General features: G+C 45.7%; 1 protein-coding gene across 20 annotated transcripts in view; it reads right to left on the bottom strand.

Moving 5' to 3' along the window:
- Positions 1 to 1087: 1087 nt before the first annotated feature.
- Positions 1088 to 24913, bottom strand: part of LOC147638780 (uncharacterized) — a 67934-nt gene continuing 44108 nt past the window's right edge. For 16 of the 20 annotated variants that reach the window (XM_086784209.1, XM_086784223.1, XM_086784227.1 and 13 more), the window contains 3 exons: positions 22861 to 22990; positions 2412 to 2567; positions 1088 to 2239 (listed from right to left, as the gene is read on the bottom strand). In XM_086784209.1, coding sequence (XP_086640335.1) covers positions 2006 to 2239; positions 2412 to 2567; positions 22861 to 22990 — 520 coding nt within the window. In that variant the 3' untranslated portion in view covers positions 1088 to 2005. Of the gene's footprint in view, positions 2240 to 2411; positions 2568 to 3644; positions 4535 to 21050; positions 21147 to 22860; positions 22991 to 24913 lie in introns of those variants that run through there. The other 4 variants (XR_015263694.1, XR_015263685.1, XM_086784297.1 and 1 more) reach the window with 4 other exon arrangements.

The raw sequence follows: 24913 nt of genomic DNA, 5'->3' as shown, positions 1-24913 counted from the left end.
TTACAAACTGAAGGTTATGGTTATTTTGGTTGTGAAAAGTTTTCGATTGAAAGTGCAATAGGAGGTCTAAATGATACCCAAATTGGGTGACATCTTGCAGGGGTGTAGCCTAGAATCGACACTTTCAGGAATTGTCAATTATTTTTTATATAGTTTTTTGTTTGTTTGTTTTCAGCCTAAAATCGATACTCCTCTGGCCTTTCAAGCCCTCGATAATGCCGGATAGCAATAAAATTAAAGCGCTTACATCCAACACAAAAAAAAAACTCTAAAGAACAACCTAATTAATCCTAAGTCCTAAAAATAAATTAACCCAAAAGATAAAATAAAAATGAAAGATATGAAACCTAATCTACTCCTAGTCTACAAGCGGGGTATCTCGACCGTAGATAGATTTTTAAATGAGTTTTAGACAATCTCGCAAATCTTTTTTAGCATAAATCTAAGCTACCTTATCATATTCTACCCGAGACCTTGGAATCATCAAAGCAGGGGCTTTGATCCTTTCCTCTGCTCTTACCCCTAGATTTCCAAACCCTAGATCTGCTCAAGCATCTCTTGAGCATTATTAGGGTTTCTTAGACATGATGTACATCATCTACAACAAGGAGAAAAAGGGAGCCCAAAGTTGCAGGTCAACGACCAAATTATTTTTTGCAATGAGTTGTCAAAGGGGTGAAAAAGACATGATGTCGACAGCACGCTCTGAGGCAGCAGCTTGTTGGTATGAGGCAGCAGCATGAAAGAGCTTCCATTAGGGTTTGAAACAACCCATTGGTAAGCTATTTGCAGGTATTAAGACTTCTTGATAAAGATTTGAAGTTTTCTTCTCCCACTGATTGCAAACCCTAGCTGTGGAAGGCATCAGCAAGCATTGGGAGATGTTGCATTAAGATCTTGCAAATATTTTATGAAATCTTGAAAGCTTTTCCTCATTCTTGCTTATCCTCAAAGATTCTTGCATAAATCATAGAAATGCTGGTTTTTGCTATCAAGATTTTGCTTAAACTCAAGCATTGGCATGGCAAGGGAGCTTCTATTAGCTCTATGAGCGGCTTTCTGGAAGCTACCTTGCATCAATTTCTCATTTCTTGAAGCATTGGTAGGGGCTTTTCATTAATTCTTGCAAGAACACATGGTTATGGAGCATACAATGGCAAACCCTAACTCTAGGGTTACATAAGCAAAAGGCTTTTGCAATTAGTGGTCATTACATGCTTGGAATGTCAACTAATTGCTTGTAAAGAGTGTTGCACTGCATCTTAGATTCATCTTTCGAAAGAAAAATTAACTTAGATCATCCAAATTGGCTATCATTTACTAGAACCCAATTCTAAGGACAAACTGCTAATAATGCTAATGCAGAGAAAAAAGAGACATTGCAAACATCCAGTAGATTGTCCAATACTTTGAAGCTTGGCCATATCTAGAAAAACATCAATGGCAGCCAGTCCAATACTTTCAAGCTTGGCCCATCGATTGTTCCATGTACAATTGTCTAGGAGACAACCTGAATTGTTGCAAGGCCAAAGAAAAATCTCACAGGAAAGAGTATCCAAGTTGTTCCCTCCCTAACCCAATACTCGAGGTTGGAAGACCAGAAAAAGAGAGTAGACGAACTCACCTGATAAATGTACATGGTAGAAAACAGTCCAAGCACAAGATGGCAAGAGTCAGGCAGGCTGGAAGACCAGAAAAAGAGAGTAGACGAACTCACCTGATAAATGTACATGGTAGAAAACAGTCCAAGCACAAGATGGCAAGAGTCAGGCAGGCGAGCATTTGCAAATTAGCAAAGGAATAAAATGTGCACCATTGACTACCTAAGCATTAGCCATAGGCTTTAATTTCAAAAAAAGAATGGCTACCTCAACTTTTGTGTCTACTCTTCCAAAGTCGCTCACCCATTTGCAGGGCATACCACACCTGAATGTACCACAGAGCACTCATCTTCCATGAAACAAATTCTACTGTTTGAATATTTTAGAGACGTTAAGTCTCTTCTTCATGACCGCCAAAATCCAAAAAAACTCTTTTTCTTGTCTTCTTTTTTCAAGTGGCCTACTAGAGATGGGAACACAATTGCATTGACTGCAGTATCAAGGACAATGGGCCTGCAAGCCACAGCCTGGAATACTGGAGGAAGCTGTGCAATGCATGGGGGTTCCTTAGCACCAGGCAAAGCTATAACTGGCTCATACTGATCTACCCTTTCTAAAAGATATCCAGTCTTCTGCAGCTGTTTTGTAGCATCAAGAAACAAAAAATTGTGAGAGTCTATTCAAATCTAAGCAATACGCAATAAACCAAGATGAAGTCAAGCTTTTGAGAAACTGGCATTAAACCCATTAGAAATGCACCAATTTCATGCACCCACACACATTTACGATCACCAAAAAATGTTTGCTAACCTTGTTTGCTGAACCATCCTGATTCAGTGAGATTGAGGCAACCCCTTTCTGCAGAGAACTTTGCAGTTTTGATGCCTCAGCAACTCCTGAAGCATGGACTAGACAACTTTGGACTCTGCATTCTTCCAAGAGTATCTTTAACTCCTCCATCACAGCCTGATAACGTTCAAACCGCATGCCTTAGAATTGGAACCATAGAATAATCAGCAAAAGAAATCCAATTTTAATTTTAGATCTAATTTCCGGGCTTGTCATTTGAATCGTGGCCTTTTTATGTACAATGCTTAGCCAATAATTTATGTGTTGGACAATATGTTGCATTAGAGGTGCTCCGGCTCCCAATTCCAGAATTACCTTTCGTGAAGGATGCATCAAGGAATGAAGTATGTATCTTGCAAGGTGCACACCAAGCAATGGTTATTTTACTCTACTTTGCTAACCTCATCCTTTGCATAGATCTCAACTTCAAATGCTAAATTTGGTTGTTGCACATATAACCCCATACACAATCTCTAGAAGGCTGTTGCTCAGAAATGTTCTTTTCGTTTCATATTAGATGCCATGAGCAGCTCTTACTTGTCGCTACTAGTCCATAATAATGGGTACATGTCTTTGAGGGATAGTGTGGACTGAAAAAGCATCCTACATTTGGAGACAAACTTCTATCACTACCTTGACACCCAATGAGATTTACTTGGTACAAGCTACATAAGAAGGGAGACTAACCTTAACCATTTTGTTTATGCATTTTAATGATTTGTGCATGTAAAACTGTTTTCCGGTTTGGACATTGCTTGGATTTATTATTTGTGAATGTCCAAGGGACCCGGGGACACCTCGAAATCCCAAAGGACACGTGTGCTTGCGTCTGTTTGGAACTAACGGTGGTTGGTTTCACATTGGTTTTGGCAGCCCCAAACCTTTTTTGATTCAATTGAATATTTATTTTTATTTTATATTATTTTTCCGTGAGAGATCCTGCATTAGTGAATTTTTACCGCCTGTAGGTGCGGAGAGAAGCCCCTGCCCGTAGGCAGTCTAGAAACCTGTCGCCCTTGGTGAGGCTCGAACCAAGGACCCCCCGTCCTGGGTGAGACCTTCAACCACTTGGGCTACAACTCTGTTTGCTAAGGTGTAATGTGCAAGCAATTATTAAACAGGCAGACACGGGTGCCCTTATCAATTTTGGATGTGGACACCATTAAAAGCGCTACCCACTTCACATTACCTGCATGCAAAGTTGGAGGGGGCCTTGAAGAAGGTCGATCAGCCTTGGAGGGCTTCATTTGCTATCACTTCTCTCCCCCCAACTCCTCCGTATTGTATGGCTGTTTGCTCCAGCCCTTTGTTCTGTTGTACGGCCACCCCACAGCCACTTCCCCTTCCTAGCTCAGACTCCATCCTTGGAATTGATCACAAGCCTTCATTGAAATTGTTGTAGCAGAGACAGTGTATTGACAAAGTAGGCTATATGGCTCTCCTTTGTAATGTATTGGTAGCCAAGTGCATCTCAAAACATGTGTTCAACAATTGTAATAAGAGGATGATATGATGATTCTCACCATAAAAAGCAACTTAAAGAGTTCAAGACCAGAGACAAGGACATCAAATTCAAGAACTTTCATGATAAGTCTGATGCCAATAATGCTCTTTCTTTCATTAAACATTTCAAATTGCTTTTTTTGATGATGAGTTTACAAAGAAATTAAAACTCCGTCATGTGGGTATGCATCTTAAAGAGACGGCGCAAGTGATTGGTGGACATTAAAGTAGCTTGCAGGAATAGTCACCACAGCACATTCTCATAATTCTTGCCGGTGTCTGTACAGTCGAGTTGATAGTCAATTGAACTTTTGAGCAAGAGGTCTTCGAATTTATCCCAGCTCACTACAGCTAATGGACACCTTCTCATGTGAGGATGAGTAAACATACGACTCTTTGCTGCCCCTAACCCTCCAAGCGATTCCGACAGATTAGGGTGTGCACAACAAATGGAATTAGTTGCCCCAGGATGAAGGTAAGTCCATTGCCTCTTACATTGAAAAGTTGTTAAGAAGGCTTTTAAAGATTAACCCATTCATAAGGATATCACATACATAGTCACATGAAAACCCATTTTGTCCCTACAACACACGAAACAGAAAAAACGGATAAAACGTTTGAAACAAAACGAAAAACTTCCAACCAAAACTCCATTTCACTTTTTTTTTGTGACTGTGTGTATCATTTCCCAAATTTGACTTCTTGGTCAATTTCACTTAATTTCACACCCATTTGTTGAAATATTCCTCTAACTCTTAAATTTTTCATTTTCCCCCAATTTATAAATCCCAATTTCCCCCCCTGAAAAGATATCCTTATATTAGTTACCAAGCAAAACAGCCATAATGTCTAAAAGTACAAACTCGGCTCCACATAGGGAAGGAGAGTCCAGAAACAGAAAAAAAGGAGGATGCTCTTCTCCTTTGGCAGCAGGCCGCTCTAGGAGAAGAAGGCTATCTCATACAGGGAGGGGAGGAAACGACCACACAGGTGGTCTATAGTGCTAAGTGGGCTCACCACCACTACCAGTGAGAAATGGACCGTGATGCCAAATCCTCAGAAAGGTCTCGCGGGCGCTTCCTCATGCAGTTAGAGCCACCCTGAATCCTCTCCCACTATCCACGATGGGTGTGAATGATATCAAGCCAGCTGCTGCGGCTCGATTCCACTAGCAGAGTGAGCGTGTCTTCGATGGCCTCGCTACATCGAGCTCTCCAAATGTGCCACGCAGCCAATACTACTACAAATCTCCCATCTTTGGCTAGAACTTGCAATCCAATATCCAATGGATGGAGTGGACCCCACCCTCCTCATATGCCATGACGGTCTCAGCCTCAGTGGCCCAAGCAACTATGCCCCACGTAACTGTGCAGGAGGGGGCACATGCCATATTGAAGATGCGGAGAATCCACTGCCAAACCTCCTGAGCCTTCGGGCAATCCCAAAGACAATGACGTTGGGACTCCTGGGGATCGCCACCTCTCGAATAGACTGCTAGCCTACCTCCTATGACTAGCCAAGTGCCAACCGCCAGGATCCATACATGTCTGTAGTATGGCTGTACAGATCCGTACAATCGTACGGCCAGATGATGCCGTGGCACTGTAGCCAATGAAGGCACTCTGAAATCAACGGGCAGCGATGAAAAATTCCATGATTTGGTTCGTGCTCAAGTAGATGATGATGGAGAAGATGATCTCCACGCTTCAATGAAGATGGCAATGCGATGAAGAGGTTCTTCATCAACTTGATACTCAAGAGAGGCTCATGCTTCTTTTATACTTGGGGAAGCCTTGCTTTTTACAAAAATTATTCTTTTGCTTTGCTTTTGTCTTTTACTTTGCTTTTGGTCTTTTTAATACTAAAATATTACTCAACTTTAGTCAAAAGTTCTTGTTTTGCTTTTCTAGCTTCAGGGCCTTGCTTTTTGGCCCTGGAGCTACTTTTGAAAAAGCGGCTTTTAGCTTTTTGGTTCAGCTCAATCTCCTCTTTCCAATGGTGCCCTTGGCTCGCAGTCAACCTTGTTTGACTTTTTGCTTTTTCCGGCTTTTTGACCAAGGATGGTGCTTTTTCTGGAGCAAATCTTACGGTTTCTGTCCCCATGCCTTCTTCCACCTGTATGGTGTCCGGGTAAGGGTTTCATCATGTGAAATAGAGCTAGGAGAGCCAAATAGTTACATTTCCTCCCTCTTATATCGCAGTTGTCCTAACTACGGACTGCAAGGGTTCCAAGCATATCGATCTATTCCATGTATATTCATGTGTTCCAAGTATATCATGTACATTCATATGTTTTAAATATATACATATGTTCCCAATATGGCCATATGTTTGAAGGTACTGGTGAGCTTGTGCATCTGGTCTTTCCTCATATCGGTGGTGTCATGTGGCAACATCTCAATGCCTTTTCTTTGACCAATAGCTTTATTCTTGATGGTACTTCTTCAAGACCTGTCACATGTGTTAGATATAATAAATGCATGCTTACCTTTTGCAAAAACTAGACAGAAGCTAGTTGACAAACAGGTATGCATCATTCGCGTCTACTGGGTACTCCAGGTACTCGCCAGGTAATCGGGAGCCCAGTGGACTATCACATGCCATAAATCTAAGTATTGTCCACACATCAAAAACAGCACACAAAGTCAAAGAAATTCAAACATACATTAGTATACAGTGCACAAGTAATGATCCTCATGTTCATGGATTGTCCTATCTAATTTCATCGAAACGGTGCTGAGCCATCTGGTTCCCGAGGAAAACCGTTGAGACTTTTCTCAAGGCCATCTGGTCACTAGGACCGCCTAAGAAATCTTCCATAGTCATCTAGGCCATTTGATCGCATTGACCGCCCGACTATGAGATCCAATAGTCATATGGACCGTCTGGTTGCAATGACCGCTCGACTACGAAATCCAATACAGTCATCTAAGCCATTTGGTCGCAATGACCGCCCGACTGTGAAATCAATTACAATCATATGGACCATCTGGTCGCAATGACCGCCCGACTGTGAAGTCCAATGTATATATACAATGAAGAGGGCTAGAGTTACAATCCCTCCCTCTTGAATCTGTCTTGATCGCAAGACGTTGATATACCTATACTTCAAATATATATGAACCAACCACTTCCTCATAAACTTGAAGTATATCTAGATAGTCCTTGAAGTACTTCTCTGGCATCCATTTCGTATCCATTTCCAAGAGAAACTTTCTGACCACATCTTTCCTCTTTTTCTCATAGAATGAAAAACAATCTGTTCTGGCTCTTCCATCCCTGATGGATCCTTTAATACAGGCTCCTTTGGGGGTAACCATGTACATGGTTTCCATAAACTCTCATGGAAGGCATTATATATCCTACAATGATCTGAATGGTACAACAGATAACATACATGGTTGATATTCTTGTTAATCTGAAAGGTCTACATACTATCATTCCCTGACTTTGGCAATCCAAAGATAAAATCCATAGCAATACGCTCCCATAGAACATTCGATGGGTGTAATAATCCTGCTAGTGTTTGTCGATCAAACTTGACCTTCTAACAAACCACACATTCTTGAATCATAAAATTAAATGTCCTTTCTCATAGTAGGCCAATAGAAGTAGCTCTCCAAAGCTTGAAGTGTAGTCAAGGTGTCTCTATGCGCCATATTCGAGTGTGATCTGCACCTTGTGTCCTCTGAGCTATGGTAAAGTGAAAAGAGATGGTCAATGTCAACAATGCATGATCCACTACTACCCCAATGGGCCGAGATCCAACTGTGAAGTCCTCAATGCATGAAACAAAGCTCGGCATAGCCATAACATAATCCACTATGCTAGCACCATGTCTATGTGGAAAGCAAGTAAATCCAGCTGCTGACGGAAACCTCTGCAAGCCATTAAGTATGGCCAACCCATGTGCAGTCCCCATATCTACCAAATATCTCCCATACTCTGTGCACTCCACATCCTGTGAGCGTCTGTCTAATCCCATATGTAGAGTGTCCAGCTCTCTCAGCATCTCCTCTGAGGTATCATAAAAGGCTGTCTGGCGGTTGCCCGTCCAGGCATTAAAGTCCCCTAACAGGATGATGTCTCCATCCCTAGAGAACTCCCATATGTCATCATCTAGCACAGAGAAAGGAGATTGCCCTCTAGGTGCATATGTCGATGTACTAGGAGCAAAATAGCATATGGCAATATACAGGAATCTACCTGTGTCGGCCCTCAGTCTCACCCACATATATCTGGCCTGATCATCTCTCCGAACGATGTGTAGAAGCGGTTGCAGCTCCTCCCTGAAAAGAACTGCCACCTCCCTGATCCTCTACTATTGTGTACCAATCTCGTCCCTACTCTGCAAGCTGTCTCCCATCTGTATCCTGTCACCTGTGGCATCATCTGACCAGGGGCCTGGTGAGTCTCCAAGTAGAAGACTATATCTCTATCTCTAAAGCTGTCCTCAAAGGCACCTACATCAAGTCTGAGGGATCCATTGCAGTTCCAGGCTGCCAGCTTTAATTTGGTCCCATAGGTCTCGCACCGTCATGTAGAGCGTCGCTCCACGATGACCACCCTCCCTTCTCTATAAAATGCTATCTTTCCCTTTTCTCTTGCCGCCCTAATCTCTGGCATGACTTCCTTCATATGTGCAAGCTGTGAAAGAGTAAGATCGTCACCAAGAAAAATGCCTGTATTCTTTAAAGTGGGTCGCCTCTTTAAGAACTCCTTCTTTGCCTCAATAGAGGGGAAGGAAGTATGAGAGCTCTTTCCTTTGATGTTTCCCCATTGCCTCCGCTTTTTTTGCCCACTCTCCAGGCTTTTGCGTGTGCCGGACTGTCAATCCCCATCAACATCATAAGCTCTTTCACCTCCTCTTCAACTTTATCCCCGTCTTCAAGGCCGGTAATCCTCACATGCAAAGCACGTGTACGTCTTCGTTGTTCCTCTTCCAAAGTCATGTTAATGATTGTAGGTGTAGGGGTTGTTATCTCCTTACCTTTACCCTTCTTGGCGACCTCTATCCACTTCTCCGCTTCATCCATCTTCCTTTGAGTCTTGGTGATGACTTCCACCCATGAGGAAGTCTTTGCTTCGTGTTGCTTCTCTTCTTCCTTAATTGCTCGTACTTGTTTCTTGATAACCTTGAGCTCTTCTATCATGGATGGTTGAATTTCACCTTCTTCAAGTCCACCATTTGCCTTAGCCTCTGCAAGCTCCCTCTGAAGAGCTGAAATTACGCCTTTGAGCACGTGAAGGTCTTTGACTTCTACTATGAGGTCCTCCTCCTCCTCTTTCCACCGCTTACCCTCATTGAATACCATTTGGAGAAAGTTGGCTTTCTCCTTCCACCATCCCTCCATCTCCGCCTTCCATTCCTTCATCTCCTTTTCCACATTTGTTATCCTCTTGTTTGTGACCATAAAGGTCGCCTTCGTCGGGTTGCGCAAGGGGGAAGCCATGGAAGAAGTGAGAGAGTTATGTTGCTGCCTTGGGGGCCTGAGCAAGGGTGGGTGGGGAAAGGTGGGCAGCCAGCGCAGCGAACAGAAGCCGCAGTGGGCGGCAAAGAGAGAGAGAGAGAGAGGGCAGAGAGTGAAGAGAGAGAGAGAGATATTAACGTTTGCGAAAGGCCAAAGTGGTCTATGAGACCAAAACATAGTACATAGCTGATGGTGTCAAATCAGACAAAAAGGACAAAAAAAGTCCTAAAACAGTCCTAAAACAGTCCTAAGCAACTATGAAAGGAAAACACTCCTACTGAGGTTTAACAAAAGTGTATAATATCTACAACTGGCATAAGACTGGTGTAATCTGCTCATCTCAGTATCTCTCTCATGGGGTGCTGTAAGATAGAGAGACTACAGTGGCGGGGCAGTCGTCTCTTGTGGCGGGTGATGATGGCTCTAATCCACTGGTGATGAAGCGGCCGTGGACGAGGTTTTGGTAAGCATGGATGTCTCGCTCGACAAAGTGCTATAGCTCTGTCAAGGGTGACTCCTCTTGAAGGACGTCTATGTGACGTCTGGCTCTCCGAGGGGGTAGTGGAGGTCCTGGTCGTATCTGTCGGGGTGGTCCTGGCCCTGAAAAAAATCTGTCATGGCCCGGTGGCAGGGTGGATCCTGGTGTGTTGTCCTGGCTCATCGGAGAGTCTCTTGATGGCATCTGAGCTCCAATAAGAAAAGCCCCAAAAACCTCTGATCCTCCAACTCCATCACATGTCGTAATGGTCCAAAACCCTCTTGGAAGAGACACCAGTATCTCCCTCGTATCTCATAGTACACAGTACATCGGCATATGTAGTGCTCCTCTGACTCCACTTCCTGGTGACATAGCTGACAAATGCGGTCTTCTGGCATCATCCCCTCGTATCTGCCAATCTCTACTCGCAACTAATGTGATGAAGTGCGGATCTGTCCAATGGCATTGCGAATGCCATGTGAGAGATGGGTGTCTATGTATGTAGACCGTGTCACAAAGCCATCATCTTGGGAGAGATGTAGAAAATGGTCCTGATAGGGGGCCATCTTCGTGCCTAGTGGTAGGGGGGGCTGGACCATGTCCTTTTTGCATCTAGCCTCACAATGTCCATCCTAATCACCTTATTCTACTTAGAGCGACTAAGGTCCAAGAAGGGGCGGTCCAGGCTGTAATCAAATGGAGGGAATGCATCAATCGTCATGCCATGTAATCTCAGCCAGGTACACATCTGGGTGTACCAACATCGTGTATCGCCGTCTGCTGCTAACTAACTGGAACAGATAAGTGCTAGGTGTGGGTATCTCTGTCTGGGAAGCTCCCATATCCTCTGCAAAAATGTCACTGACTGGAACAGGGCTTAGGTAACCACTGGTGCGGCTCCTATCTCTGCTCTGACAATCTCATGAGGTACCGATGGTTTGCTCCGAATCATGCGTGCGATCATAGTCACCAGTGGTTTCTCTAGTATCTGCCATCCATCATAGAAATCTCTCTCTGGTCCAACCTAGCCGACAAGCGGCTCCCTCCTCATGTGGTAGAGGCTGGGTCCCCATATGGATGAGCCATATAAGAGTGTCGGTGTGACCAATGTGTCAAACAACCAGAGTTTGGTGGCAAGTGCGTGACTCCTGAAACTGAATGTAGGCACATTGTCTCTCTAGTGCCCCTAGGGCTGCATATCCACGTGCCAATCTAGCCTCTGCTGCCTGCCTCATAGAGAACTATGGTCCACTAAATGTCACTCCTAGGTACACATATGATCTGGTGTACTCCACTGATTCACCTCTAAAAGTGAACTGATGGTCGGATCTAGGCTTGTGCGGTATTGAAGACCATAATCTTAGTCTTCCCAAGGTTCACTGTGAGGTCCTATCTGCACAAAACAACTGCAAAGCATCCAAATGCTGTTGCAAACCCTCAGGGGAGTCTGCAATAAGTACAATGTCATCGGCATATAGCCGTATGGGTATCCAAACCCCTACCAGACTGGCCCCTTGCCCCCCCATCCTGTCAATGTAGTCGGATATCTCATCAATGTAAAGTCCAAAAAGGGTGGCTAATAGTGGGCATCCCTGCTTCACCCCAATGGTGCAGGTCACTGTATCCAACATGCCTCCGGGAGTCCGTACTCTGCCTATCACTACCTTATATAATGCATAAATGCCCCACTGCATCTCCTCGGGAACACCGATGTCATGCAATCTCCTCATGAGTCTGGCACGTGGCACCATGTCAAAGGCTTTGCGGAAGTCCACAAAGCAGCAATATATCCTCCTCTTCCCCCGTGCTCATCCCTCCTCAATGAGAGCCTTGAGGGTAAATATGTGATCCAAAGTCGTGAAACCTTGTTTGAAACCTGCCTGCCCAGGTGCTCTGAGTCCATGTGTCTCAGCCCATCTACTCAACTCTCGATCCAAAATAGATCCGAATATCTTGGCCAAGCAATGGCCAATCATGGTGGTCCTGTAGTTCCCTGGTATCATGGGGTCACCACTCTTAAATAGAGGTACAATAGTATGTGCCGACCAACTGTCTGGGAAGCCTTTGCAAATGGCCCTGTTAAACATGTGTACTAGCAGTGGTGCCAATACATCTCTGGCATGTGAAAAATGTTCTGCCACCAGACCATCTTGGTCTTGGACTCTTCCATTACGTAGTCTGTCAATAGCATCCAAAACCATCCGAATGGTGACAAAAGTACTATGATCCGGGCGAGTTGCTGATGGATGAAGGATGGGAGGCTACCCTGGTACTTCATATAAAGTTCTTGCATATTCATGCCATGCCTCAGGTGTTGTGATAGGTGTGGGTGGCTGTCGCTCATGGAACATCTTCCATGCCCTCTTGCTGTCCTGCCCCAAAAATAGTTGGTATATCTCCATCTCAAGCTTGGCCAGGTAATTCCGCTTCTTTTTCCGCACAAGGCGTTTGAAGAGCGTTCTGGCCTGTCTGTGTGTGTGGATGCCAAGGGTGATCTCCCGCTGCATACAAGCGGTCACGAGTCTCGCGACATTCATCATCATACCAACCATTCTGTGGGGCCGAATGGCGAGGAGGGGTAGAAAAAGGGGGGGTATACGGGAAAGCATATGCTGTTGAACCATGTAATACATCTGCCAACTCTTTCGTAAGCTCATCAAGTGGATTGCTCGGGTCAAGAGCGAACAGACCATCATATACTGCACTGCAATATACCCTAGAGGTCTCCCGAGTAAAGTGATATCTTGGGTATCTAGTATGACTAGAGGGTGGTGTGCCGCTAACATATCCACAACCCACAGAAAATGTCAAATATGCATGGTCTGCTGCTGTCCCAATGGGTCTGCCCGAAATGGAGAGATCCTGACATCCTGTATATCATGTATCAAGGTAGGTGAGCCCATCAGGTAATCCAGTGTACTAGCTCCTCCCTTTTTGTTCCAGCATCTGAGAGCATCTCAACCTGGCCAACAGGATAGGCCGTTATAGATAACTAGCCCATGTGCACTCCCCAAAGCTAGGAAGTGTCTCCCATATTCTGTCACCTCTCCTGTGTCCTGGGCAGATCTCTGCATCCCTATCTCATCCGCTGCTAGCTTGCGGTACATGGGCTCATCTGTAGCATAGAGAGCTGATTGTTCCTGGCCTGTACGTGCATTAAAGTCCCCCGTTAGTAGTACATCTCCCAAGCTCGCAAATCTCATGATGTCCTCGTACAGCGGCATATATGGTGATTCTCCCGGCGTAGCGTATCTGGAATGTGCCGGTGGGAAGTAGCATACTGCAATGTAAATGTCCCAAGGTCTATTTGTGCTCACTTTGATCCACATGTAGCGTGTGTCTGCATCTCTTTGCATCACATGTACTGCCTCTCGTAAGTCCTCCATGACAGTACTGCTACTCCCCCACTTCCTCTAGTCCCCCCTGTTATGCGTGGTTGGGGTCGACATACTGATTCCCATCTATACCCAGGAACCTCCGGTAATTTACTCTCTGCACATTGGTGTGTCTCTGTATACATGGCAATATCCCGGCCTTTGAAAGTGTCCTCGAAGTACCCTGCATCTACCCGTAGGGCTACATTGCAGTTCCACACCGATAACTTCAAGGTCCCATAGGCCGCGCCCCGTTAGGATGACCGGCGCTCCCAGATGAACACTTGCCCATCTCTATATACAGCCCACTTCCCCTCCTTACGTGCTTCGAACACTCCAGGCATGTTTTCCTTCCGGTGTGCTACCTGGGCCAGCATAAGATCCTCATCTAGATAAATTTTCTCTCCCTTAAGCGCGGCCCTCTTAGCGAGAAAGGCCTTCTTCTTATCCATATCTGCAAATTTCAATATCAATGCTCGTGCTCTGGTGGCATCCTTTCCCACTCCCCATGCCCTTGCTATAGGAATCCTGTGGCTCCTATCTTTGTACTCAGTGTCTTAGCATCTTCTTGAGGAGTACCTTTCTCCCCCCACCCTGTAACCCGTACATGTAGGACTCTGACTCGCCATTTAGCCTCTTCTTCGAGGGTTGCATTCATCACCTCCACTTTATTGTCAGGCATTCCCTTGTGCTTTTTTACCACATCAATCCACTTAGCATTTTCTTCCACCTCTGCCTTGGTGCGTTGTGCAACCTCGGCGAAGGTTTTTATCTCCTTCTCCACCTATATTTTTAGTTCTTTTATTTCCTCCAGCATTTGAGGTGCTACAGCCATGCCTTGTCCCTCATTTTGATGGTCTAACTTTTCCTTGCATGCATTCAGCTCTGCCCTTAATTCCAAGATCATACTGTCTTTCTCTACAATCATTGCATGCATTTCCTCTTGCAATTCTTTTCTGATTTCAGCCTGCATGAGAGTTTGTACAACTTGCAGTTCCGCCCGTACTTGGGCTCGCATCTCGCCCTTCATCTTTGCATACATGTCTGCATACGTTTCAGCCAAACAAGCATGTGTTTCTTGCTGCATTTCTTGCTTAACTTCCTCACGCAGGAGGCGTATCTCTGTCCTGACCAATCTGTGTATCTCATCATACATTGCTTCATCAATTCTCTTGGATGTCTTCCCCAGTCGCTTTGACCCCGGGGAGAGTGTCCATTCCCTACCTTTTCACATAAAACTTCTTAACAAAAGGGGACTTTACCGGTGTATGAAATGCAGCATCGGTGGCTCCTCCGAGTTCGGCGGCAATCTCCTCTTCGTCCATGTTGTTACTTCCTCAGCATTGGCTGCTCCTCTTCAACGTTGGCGGCTGCTCCGAGAGAGAGAGAGAGAGAGAGAGAGAGAGGGAAAGAGAGAGATGGCGGGGTGGGGTGGGCACAGCAGGCGAGGCAAGAGTTCTTGTGTGAGAGAGGAGAGAGGGTTGGCGACTAGGGCCAAGGGCGAGAAGGGGGGGGGGGTGCGCAAGGGCGACGGAGGGGCTGGGCGAGAGTGGAGGATGGGCGAGAGGGGAGTGCGAGGAGGGTGGGCGAAGGGCGAGGGCGAGGGCGAGGGGGGGGGAGGGCAAAGGGCGAAAGGGTGGGCGAGAAGCAAGCAGCAACACGAACACCACGAACACCACGAACAGAGAAATGAAAATGAAATGATATATTAACGTCCTCAAAAGGCCAAAATGACCTATGAGACCAAAAAGGTTACAACAATTGGTGAATCTGATACAATGTCTATGTAAGAAAAGCTAAAACAACTAAACAACTAACTGAAACTGAAACAACAACTATGAGGAAAAGTAAGGTACTAGGAGCTCCTAATGGATAGCATCTGGGAAGGAAAACTCCAGCAACAAAGGTAAGCATCATATACATCACTGTCCAAAGATGTATATGATGTATATGAGAGAGAGAGAGAGAGAGAGAGAGAGAGAGAGAGAGAGAGAGAGAGAATGAAACCGATCCCGTCAAGTGGGAAAGACTCCGTTGGACACCCACACGCTTAATAGCACAACTTTAAAACCACAAATATGAAATGGACAACTTAAAACAACTTGAAATTTAAATGAAATGAAATGGAAAAATGGACACCAGCACTGGGGCCGGAACGGGCCGACCCCCCCCCCCCCCTCAATATATGATATATTTATTGGGAGTATTTAATAAATACAATGCTCCATGGGTTCCAAGAACCAGATAATGTCCATGTACATATGAAAACAGTACCAAACAAATAGGCTCGAATTTCGATGTAGAAGCTCGAAGCAGAATGACCACTAGGGTGGTCCAATCTCTACGGTCCTGTGCTTTCACTGGACTCCGCGGAGAGCGCCTCACTGGTGTTCCGAGACCACGCACAAACAGGTGCTCTCGTACTAACGCCTGGCTCTCCCGATCTCAGCACCTTTGGACCGAGGTTCGCCAATATTGCTTGGACAACCCGGCACCGAACGGGTGTTGGCCGAGCGGGATGAATCCCTTATCAGATTTAAACATAAAATACTTTATTGAAGTCTGAAATTCACTTACTTGTAGATGGTTGATAGCAAACCCATACTCGTAGTATGAAGAAGCCTCCCAGGAGAGGTGTTTTCCTCTTGAAGTCGCCCGTGTAGAAGATGGGCAATACTTGCTGGAAGACGGGCACAATACGTGTAGATTTGTAGCCACCAAAGGCAGCACGCTGAGATTCTGCAGGTTCTGCTGCCACCTATATGAAGTAGAAGCAGCCGCCTGTATGGGAGGTGGAAACAGCCACCTGCACTCAGCGCTGGCTGGAGATACAGCTGCCTATAGTAAAGGAGATGAAAAGGGATATTTTTGTTGGTGAAGACGTGCAGCCTGCAGGAGAGCTCACGCAGAGGAGAGGTGACCCACGATGGCCTCTGTGCTGTTGTAATGGCCTGACTGCAGTATACAGTCGCCTGTGGGAGCAGCTGCAGCACTTTAGTGTTGCCTGGAAAGGTTAGGCGCAGCAATCTGGAGGTGACAGCCGCCTGTATCAATGCTCAGCCACCTGTAGAGAGGCAGGCGCAGCCAACAGCAGAGGGCACTGCAGCAGTCGTTGTGCAGGGAAGGCAGCCGCCTATGGGAGGAGCACCCGGCTGGAGGATACGTGCAGTCGCTTGAGGCGTGTACAGCCACCAGCCACGATGGAAGAGATGGCCGCCTGTGGGTGCAGCAGAGGGTACAGAAAACAGCCGCCTTCAAGAGAACATGCGCCGCTTGTAGAGATGGTAGCCGATTCTCACGTAAGATGAAGCGATTCATGGTGACGTTTGAAGAGAGAGCCTTTTTTTTTAATAAAATAAAAGTGAAGTTAACTAGGTGATACCCACGTTTGCATGTGGGTGGCGAGTTTGGGTAGGTGCCCATGCCCACCCCCACACTCACTTAAAGTGGGGCTCCCCACCTTGGCCCCTAAGTGGGTGCCCAAAGGGGGTGCCCACATTTAAGTGAATGTGAACACCTAACCTTATAAATTAAAAGGTTAGAATAAAATATTAAAAACTACATGTGCAACATACTTACCACCTGTTCACATGCACTAAAACTCATCAGAATACAGAGCAGACTTCACGACTCACTAGCAGGCGTCCCCGCTCAGTAAGTAACACGTCAAGCAGGCAAACGCACAAATACATGTCATGCGAAAACAGTTTCATGCAAAATATGTGTGCATGTGCAAATAGTAACATGGACATATCTCCCGTTCATGGAACAAGTACAAAATATCTGTCGGCACAAAACTGGCACGACATAAAACATAAAAACCTGGTCTTCCTATGGAGTGACAGTCCCATAGGTAAGACACAGTTCCAAGCACGAGTCTCCCTATGGTGTGACAGTCCCATAGGCAAAACACGGCACGAATACTCGCTCTTCCATGGCGTGACAATCCCATGGATCGAACACAGTCCAGGTCATACACGGGTGGCACTGGTCTGGCTCCCGTCCATACGACACCATCCTGCTAACACACGGGTGGCACCAGTCTGGCTCCCGTCCATGTCAGCAAAATACTGGCCTCTTCACACGAGACACCGGCCTGGCCTCAAGTGAACGAGACGCAAAAACTGGAGATGGACCAAATGGTCGGCCAATTGGTGAGAGAGAGAGAGAGAGAGAGAGAGAGAGAGAGAGAGAGAGAGAGAGAGAGAAGGGAATAGGGATCTTGCACAGTACACCACACTGAGTGGGGAATAGGTCCCGCTCCCTTTCAAGAATTTATTCAGGAACAATCCACGAGCACGCTCGCCAGGATCAATACGATCAATGAATACAAAACAAACAGATATGCCAATGTAGGATACCCAAGTCGATGTCGATGTCAAGACACAAGATCTCTGATGCCGAGCACACGAGGATGACCCACAAGTATCTCTCACCGGACTAATACCAAACCCAATGAATCCAAATCCAAATCCAAGTCCAAGTCCAAGTCCAAATCCAAGTCCAGGTCCAGTCCAAGTTCATATCCAAGTCCAAGAATCACTTGCTCGTTCCATGAGTAATCTCTACAACTCCTACAGCCTTGTCAATGAAGAAAACCATGGAAAAGCTCTTTTCGGCAAGAAAATTTGATATAATACCTGTTTTAATGGTTTTCGGGCAATAAAAACCTCCAAAAAGCAGCTTTTATGATTTTTCGATCAGTTTCAGGGTTTTTGAATTTTCAGTCCGTACATGTCCGTATGGCTCCGCATGGATGTACGGATCCATACAATCGTACGGCCAGATGATGCCGTGGCACTGCAACCGATGAAGGCGCTCTAAAATCAGCAGGCAGCAGTGAAAAATTCCATGATTTGGTTCGTGCTCAAGTAGATGATGATGGAGAAGATGATCTCCACACTTCAATGAAGATGGCAACACGATGAAAAGGCTCTTCCCAACTTGATGCTCAAGAGAGGCTCATGCTTCTTTTATACTTGATGCTTTTGCTTTGCTTTTGCCTTTTACTTTGCTTTTGATCTTTTTAATACTAAAATATTACTCAACGTTAGTCAAAAGTTCTTCTTTTGCTTTTCTAGCTCAAGGCCTTGCTTATTGGCCTTGGAGCTGCTTTTTGAAAAAGCGGCTTTTAGCTTTTTGGTTCGGCTCAGTCGTCTCCTCTTTCCAATGGTGCCCTTGGCTCGCAATCAACCATGTTGGACTTTTTGCTTTTTCTTGCTTTTTGACCAAGAATGATGCTTTTTCTTGAGCAAACCTTACGGTTCCTATCCCCATGCCTTCTTCCACCTGTATGGTGTCCAAGCAAGGGTTTCATCATGTGAAATAGAGCTAGGAGGGCCAAAAAGTTACACAAGCAAGGGCTGAGATGAATTTTCCCATAAAGACCACGTGTCAACTAACCGTAATCCGCTAAGAAGTAGGATGGTAGAGACGGTACCCTTTACTCTCTGAACTATAGCCCACAAATATACATTTCACTACCTTGTCATCCAGCTTGGTATGGTGTTGCTAAGACACAAGAGCATAAGCCAAACAACCGAAGACACGCAAATGAGCCACATATGGCTTTCTATCATGCCAAGTACATAATGCTGCACACATAATAGCTTCCATCCAAAACCTTTAAGGCAAACTTTGGCCTTTAACCATACATTGTGCCATCTCCATGAGAGACCTATTCTTTCTTTCTTTCTGCCGGATACACCATTTTGCTGAGATATATAAGTCACAATACATTGGTGTTGAATGTCCCTTTCTGACAAATATGCATTAAACTCTTTCGACATGTATTCCCCCCTCTATCTGTACCAAGGGTCTGCACTTTGCAACCCGACACATTTTCAACCATATGCTGATGAAAGTGCCCAAAGCACATAAATAAGTCTGATTTTGCTTTCATAGCATAGACCCAACTGAATCATCGATGATGAGAACGTGACAAAGTAGAGGCATCCTCCAATAGATAGTGTCCGCATCAGACCACATACATCATTGTGTATAAGCTGCAATTTCCGGTTTTGCCACCACTTGATGCACGTGTCAAGCATGTCTGTGAGGTTTGCATATTGGGCAAAATGCATTGTACATCATTTCACAAAGATGACTATCCGGTTTGTGGCAGCAACTGCAAGTGCATCATGTGAAGCTTTCTCATATACATTAAGCGTGTAGAGACCATGACATAAAGTGCCAGATGCAACTATGATATCTCCATCACTACAACCATGTACTATGCTTCTGTCATCAACTAGGCCGGACCCAACAATGGTCAAAACTAACTGGAGATTCTTCTTGAACCCTGGCACATATGATTCATTTGAGAGCGTGATTGTCCCACCACTGGGCTGCAGTGAGCACAATCTTCCCAACTCCTTTGACATCATAAGAAGAGTTGTTAGCGCATGTAACTATACCCCCCAATGAGGTCAATAAATGAAGTTCTGACATAATGTGCTTGCTAGCATCACTGTCAAAGTACCATACATGAGAATCTACCACTGATAAGCATGCATCATGTAAAGAAGAATCATAGCTACACAGAACCTGGAAGGTCCAATCGTCTTGAGCATAGTTAGTTGTTTCCTTCTTTTCAACACTAGGTGCCGATGCATCAGCCCAGGAAATCCGGAGTCTTTCTTCTCCTTTTCCTTCGCAGGCCTCTTCCTACATTCATCAATGTAATGACATGGCTTTTGACAATAGTTACATTTGCCTTTCTTTTGAGGCTTCTCACTGTCACACTCGTCAGGATCTTTACCAAAAGAGGTAGCTGAACCGCCCTTAGGCTTCTTGCCATTGGTAACCAACGCTTTTCCTTTTCCCTTTCCTTGGGTCACAAAGGCTTGATCCCCATGCTTTATGCCAGACCTGTTTACTCTCGATTTCTCCTCTTGCAAGAGTAAAGACAACAACACATCAAATGAGAATGAGTTGGGATTGCCATTCATCAACAACCTGAGTGTAGTGGCAAAACCTTGATACGAGTCAAGTATTGAGAATAGTAGTGACTAGAGAGCTGTCAAGAATGATCTCATCAATGTTGGCAAGCTGCTCTCGAAGGTATTTCACCTTTGTCAAATACTCGTCCATCAAGTCACCCTCATCCATATCCAGCAAGTCAAGCTGCTTCTTCAAATAGGCTACACGAGCCTCATTGCGCACTTGATAAAGTGCTGCAAGAGCGTCCCACGCTAACCTAGCAGTGACACATGAAAGGATGTGTGATATGATGCTCCTCTTCACGCTGACTAAGAGAGCAATGAGGGCATGGGCATGTGCATCTAGAATCCCATTATCTTTGATCTCAGTAGGAGGTGTCGGTGCTTGTATGATTGAAGAAACTCTAATACCTCCTGTAGAAGTAGCAGCAGCAGGCTGCTGCACTGCAGACATTGGGCATTCTTCTTCTTCTCCAACGCCCTTTGGCCACTAGTAGATGCCTCATCATTTAGGACCACAAGAAGTAGTTAGTCCCGTCAAGCTTGTCTTCAGCGGCAAGCATTCCAAACACATCATTACCAGCCATAGTGTCTACAAGTGAACTCTTTGTACCCAACTGAATGCAAGTGATGCAAAACCCCCAAAATACTGCAAGTATGTATGCTATTGATTGCAATGTGAAACACTACGAGTAGCTCTCTAAAGACTTCAAAAGTATTGAAAGGAGTAGGGATAGAGATTACTTTTTGAAATTTCTGCGAGCTCAATTGACGTATTTCGATGCCAATACCACTGATGAGTGGCTAGAAGACTCTCGCACGTACCCCTATGCTCGGTTCAGCTCTGTTTAGGTACAAGCTGAAAATTTGCAGAGGTCTTTTGGAGGGCAAACGGACTCCGATTCTGGCGTTCGTCAGCTTGGAAGACTCTGGAAGAGATGAGGAATCCAATGATGTAAAAAAAGTAAAGTTAGGTTAAAATTTCTCGCTCTGCAGAGGTGGTGCCGCCACCGCCGGCAGGCGGATGGTGGTGGAATCGGGCTGAGCCACCTCTGTTTGGGCGACAGTGGTGGAGTTCACCAAATCTAAAAATTGAGAAGGGGATTCTCTAATTGGCCGTTGGGCAAGCTGTTTTGTGTAGTTTACTTGGTGGAGCGAGCTGTGTAGAGGGCGGGCTGGCCTATGGTTGGCGACAGCTATGACCGCTATGGCCTGGCTGCACCCAGCCCACTCAAAGGATGTGGCTCCTAAGGGGCCTCCTTAGAGACCTAAGCTCAAAGCTTATGAAGGAAAATGAGCACCACTAGCTGTACGTGTCTGAGACAGGAAAAACGAGCTACTCCACCAAAATGATGCTGCAAATGTGAGTCCCTGGATGAGTAGAGCCCGGTGCTCTGATACCAATTGTTGGAGTAGGGGTTGCAGCCAAGTAGAAGAGTCAACACACACACACACACACACACACACACACAAAGCCACAGTCGTGAGAGACTGAGAGTACATGAGAGGTGATATAAGGGCAGGTTCACGTGCATATAAGCTCGGAGGGAAAAACCTCTCCTAAGAGAGTAAAAAGTTCCCCGGTAGGTCCTAGTGATCAGACACCACTCCCCATATGACATAGATGTCAACACAGGTCTGGAGAGGATGCCCAAGCCATATGACATAGATGTCAACACAGGTCTGGAGAGGATGCCCAAGCTGCAGGTGTGAACAAGTTTGGCAAAGCATTAAGATTCAACCTTAGTACTAGTGAATAAAATGATTACATAAGTTAAAGCATGTCGTGAGTAGCCCAACCAGCTCTGTTCAATGGACTTGAGCCCATGATACAATAGCTGCCCCCCCAAAACCCAAAAAAAAAAACCTAGCAGCACCCAAGTATAACATTCACAGCCGCACTTAGTGATAATGAGCTCGTGTAAGTCTGCCAAAAGTAGGGATTGATTTGTACAAAGTAGTACTCAAACTTGGACCCTATTGGAGCCCCTTTTCATTGTTTGTGGTAGCAAGCCTACAATTTCTAGCTTTATGACTTCCATAGCAGGATCCAAACAGCCAAAGACCATCAAAAGCAATAGGCTTTCAGCATAAGGGGTTTTTGAATCACGGACATGATATAAAACGTGGAAGGTATACTTGATAATTTTTTTACATAGCATAAGCTTCACTTTTGTGACATCGTGTTGAACGGTGAACCCAAAATCTTTTAAAAAAAGAGTAGCGATCTCAACCCCCACCAGTCTCCTTAGAGACGTGTACAGTTCAGTATCATCTTCCTCTTCCCCACCCAAACTACTACTCCATTTGGAAGTGTCATACGAAACACACACAGAATGTATTCAACAGCCAAGACACCATGCGCCTACTATGATGCTGATAGATTGCCAAAGTTAGGCAGGAATATGTTGTAGACAACCCTTCTGCAATTTATGTTGAACTTCGCTTGATGTAAACAGAAAAGGCATTTGAAAGTCGCAATCATTAATAAATTAATTATGATAGATTTACATCAAGAAACTAATTATGATAGATTCACAAGTGATGGGCATGTGCCAGGGAGGCAATCCCATATTCTTGTCACAGCTCAGCCCACACCATTCGTGTCTTTGCAAATTTGTAGAAGAAAATTCAGAACATTACCTTGTCTTGATTTTTCAATGGCTGATAGCTATTAAGAGAAACATCTGAGTACTCATGAGCTCTATGATAGAGAGCATATGCCTGAGCATACTTGGCAACTGTACAATGGATTTGTGCAAGGTAAAAACACCTGTATACACAAGAAAATACAACTGTCTCAGATCAAAAATGTGTGGTCCAGCTGCTACAGCTATCAGGTTGAAAAGACAAACCTTTTTGAACAAAAATAAATCAAATGCAGCACATGAATCCTTCAAATTCTTCTCTCTCTCTCTCTCTCTCTCTCTCTCTCTCTCTTCCTCGCCTGAGCAACCGGCCGTACAGCAGCAACAGTGTTCTCTCTCCTACAAGGTTGGCTGTACAGTACAGCAGCAACCGTTTAGGTCTCTCTCTCTCTCTCTCTCTCTCTCTCTCTCTCTCTCCATTTCGCCTGTCTGCTCTGCTCCCCATTCCCATTTCGCCTCTCTGCCCGCCTCTCCCATTTCGCCTCTCTGCTCTGCTCGCCATTCACATTTCGCCTCTGCTCTGCTCCCCATTCCCATTTCGCCTGCTCGCCATTTCGCCTGTCTGCTCTGCTCCCCATTCCCATTTCGCCTCTCTGCCCGCCTCTCCCATTTCGCCTGTCTGCTCTGCTCGCCATTCACATTTCGCCTGTTTGCTGCTCTGCTCCCCATTCCCATTTCGCCTCTCTGCCCGCCTCTCCCATTTCGCCTGTCTGCTCTGCTCGCCATTCACATTTCGCCTCTGCTCTGCTCGCCATTCCCATTTTGCCTGTTTGCAGCTCTGCTCCCCATTCCCATTTTGCCTGCTCGCCATTTCGCCTGTCTGCTCTGCTCCCCATTCCCATTTCGCCTCTCTGCCCGCCTCTCCCATTTCGCCTGTCTGCTCTGCTCGCCATTCACATTTCACCTCTGCTCTGCTCCCCATTCCCATTTCGCCTGTTTGCGCCGTTTCGCCACCCACCCTTGCTCAGGCCCCCAAGGCAGCAACATAACTCTCTCTCTCTCTCTCTCTCTCTCTCTCTCTGCCTGTGGGAAGGACTGCAGAGTGATCTGGAGGAATGGCCCCAAGTCTCCAAGAGAAACTCGAGGCCCTCGAGATGGCAATGAAGGCACTAATCAAGGAGAACAAGAAGACAGCCGATTCCAACCTCAATGAGGTGGAAAACAAACTACACCGGCACATCATAGCTCTCGAAGCACGGGTCACGAACCTCGAACAAGAGAACACAGCACTCAAGGAGGAGGAGAGTGCATTGAAAGTGGAAATGGTAGCCATCAAGAATGCTAAGAAGGAAGAAGGGGAGATCAATGACAACACTCTCACGGCCATCAAAGAAGAGATCTCCAAGGAGATCACAAAGGACATGGAGGGAAAGCTCGAAGCCAAGCAGTCAGGATGGGTCGAGGTGGTGAAGAAGAACATCCGAAAAGAAGTGAGGGAGGAGACTCAAAGGGAAGAACACCAAATCATTCACACCACCATTGAGGAGGAGAAGATGAGGCATGCCCGCCGCCTCAACATTCGAGTCACAGGTATAGCCGAGACACCCGACTCCACCCCCGAGAAAGATGGACAGCTTCTATGCATGAAGCTCGGCTACAAGGAAGAGCACCCTCTCCCCTTCACCAAAGCATGGAGAGCCGGGAAAGACTCAACACGCAAGCGAGCCCTCATCCTACAGTTTGCAGGAGAGACGGAGAGGGTCACCTTCATGAGGAAGAGGGTCATACTACGGGGTTTAGAGGGAGCTCCTATTTTCTTGGATGATGATCTCACGAGGATGCAGCTTGAGCATAGGAGAACTTGCATGCCACGAGTCTTACACGCGAGGAGAGAAGGCAAGAAGGCCTTCTATCGAGATGGTCGGGTCATCATTGATGGCCGGCCCATGGATTAGCGGTTTGGGGCCTATGGGACACAGACCAGGCCACTGACAGAGATACACATGGCAGTATGGAACTGTAATGGTTCACTATGGGTGCAGCCTGGACGACTGGAGCATGTTATGGTGGGGAGAGACATCATACTTTTAACAGAGACACATCAGAGC

This window comes from Cibotium barometz, chromosome 4 (genome assembly GCF_041138505.1).
Source record: "Cibotium barometz isolate CiBa-2024 chromosome 4, ASM4113850v1, whole genome shotgun sequence".
Lineage (NCBI taxonomy): Eukaryota > Viridiplantae > Streptophyta > Polypodiopsida > Cyatheales > Cibotiaceae > Cibotium > Cibotium barometz.
This window is presented reverse-complemented; position numbering and strand designations above follow the sequence as displayed.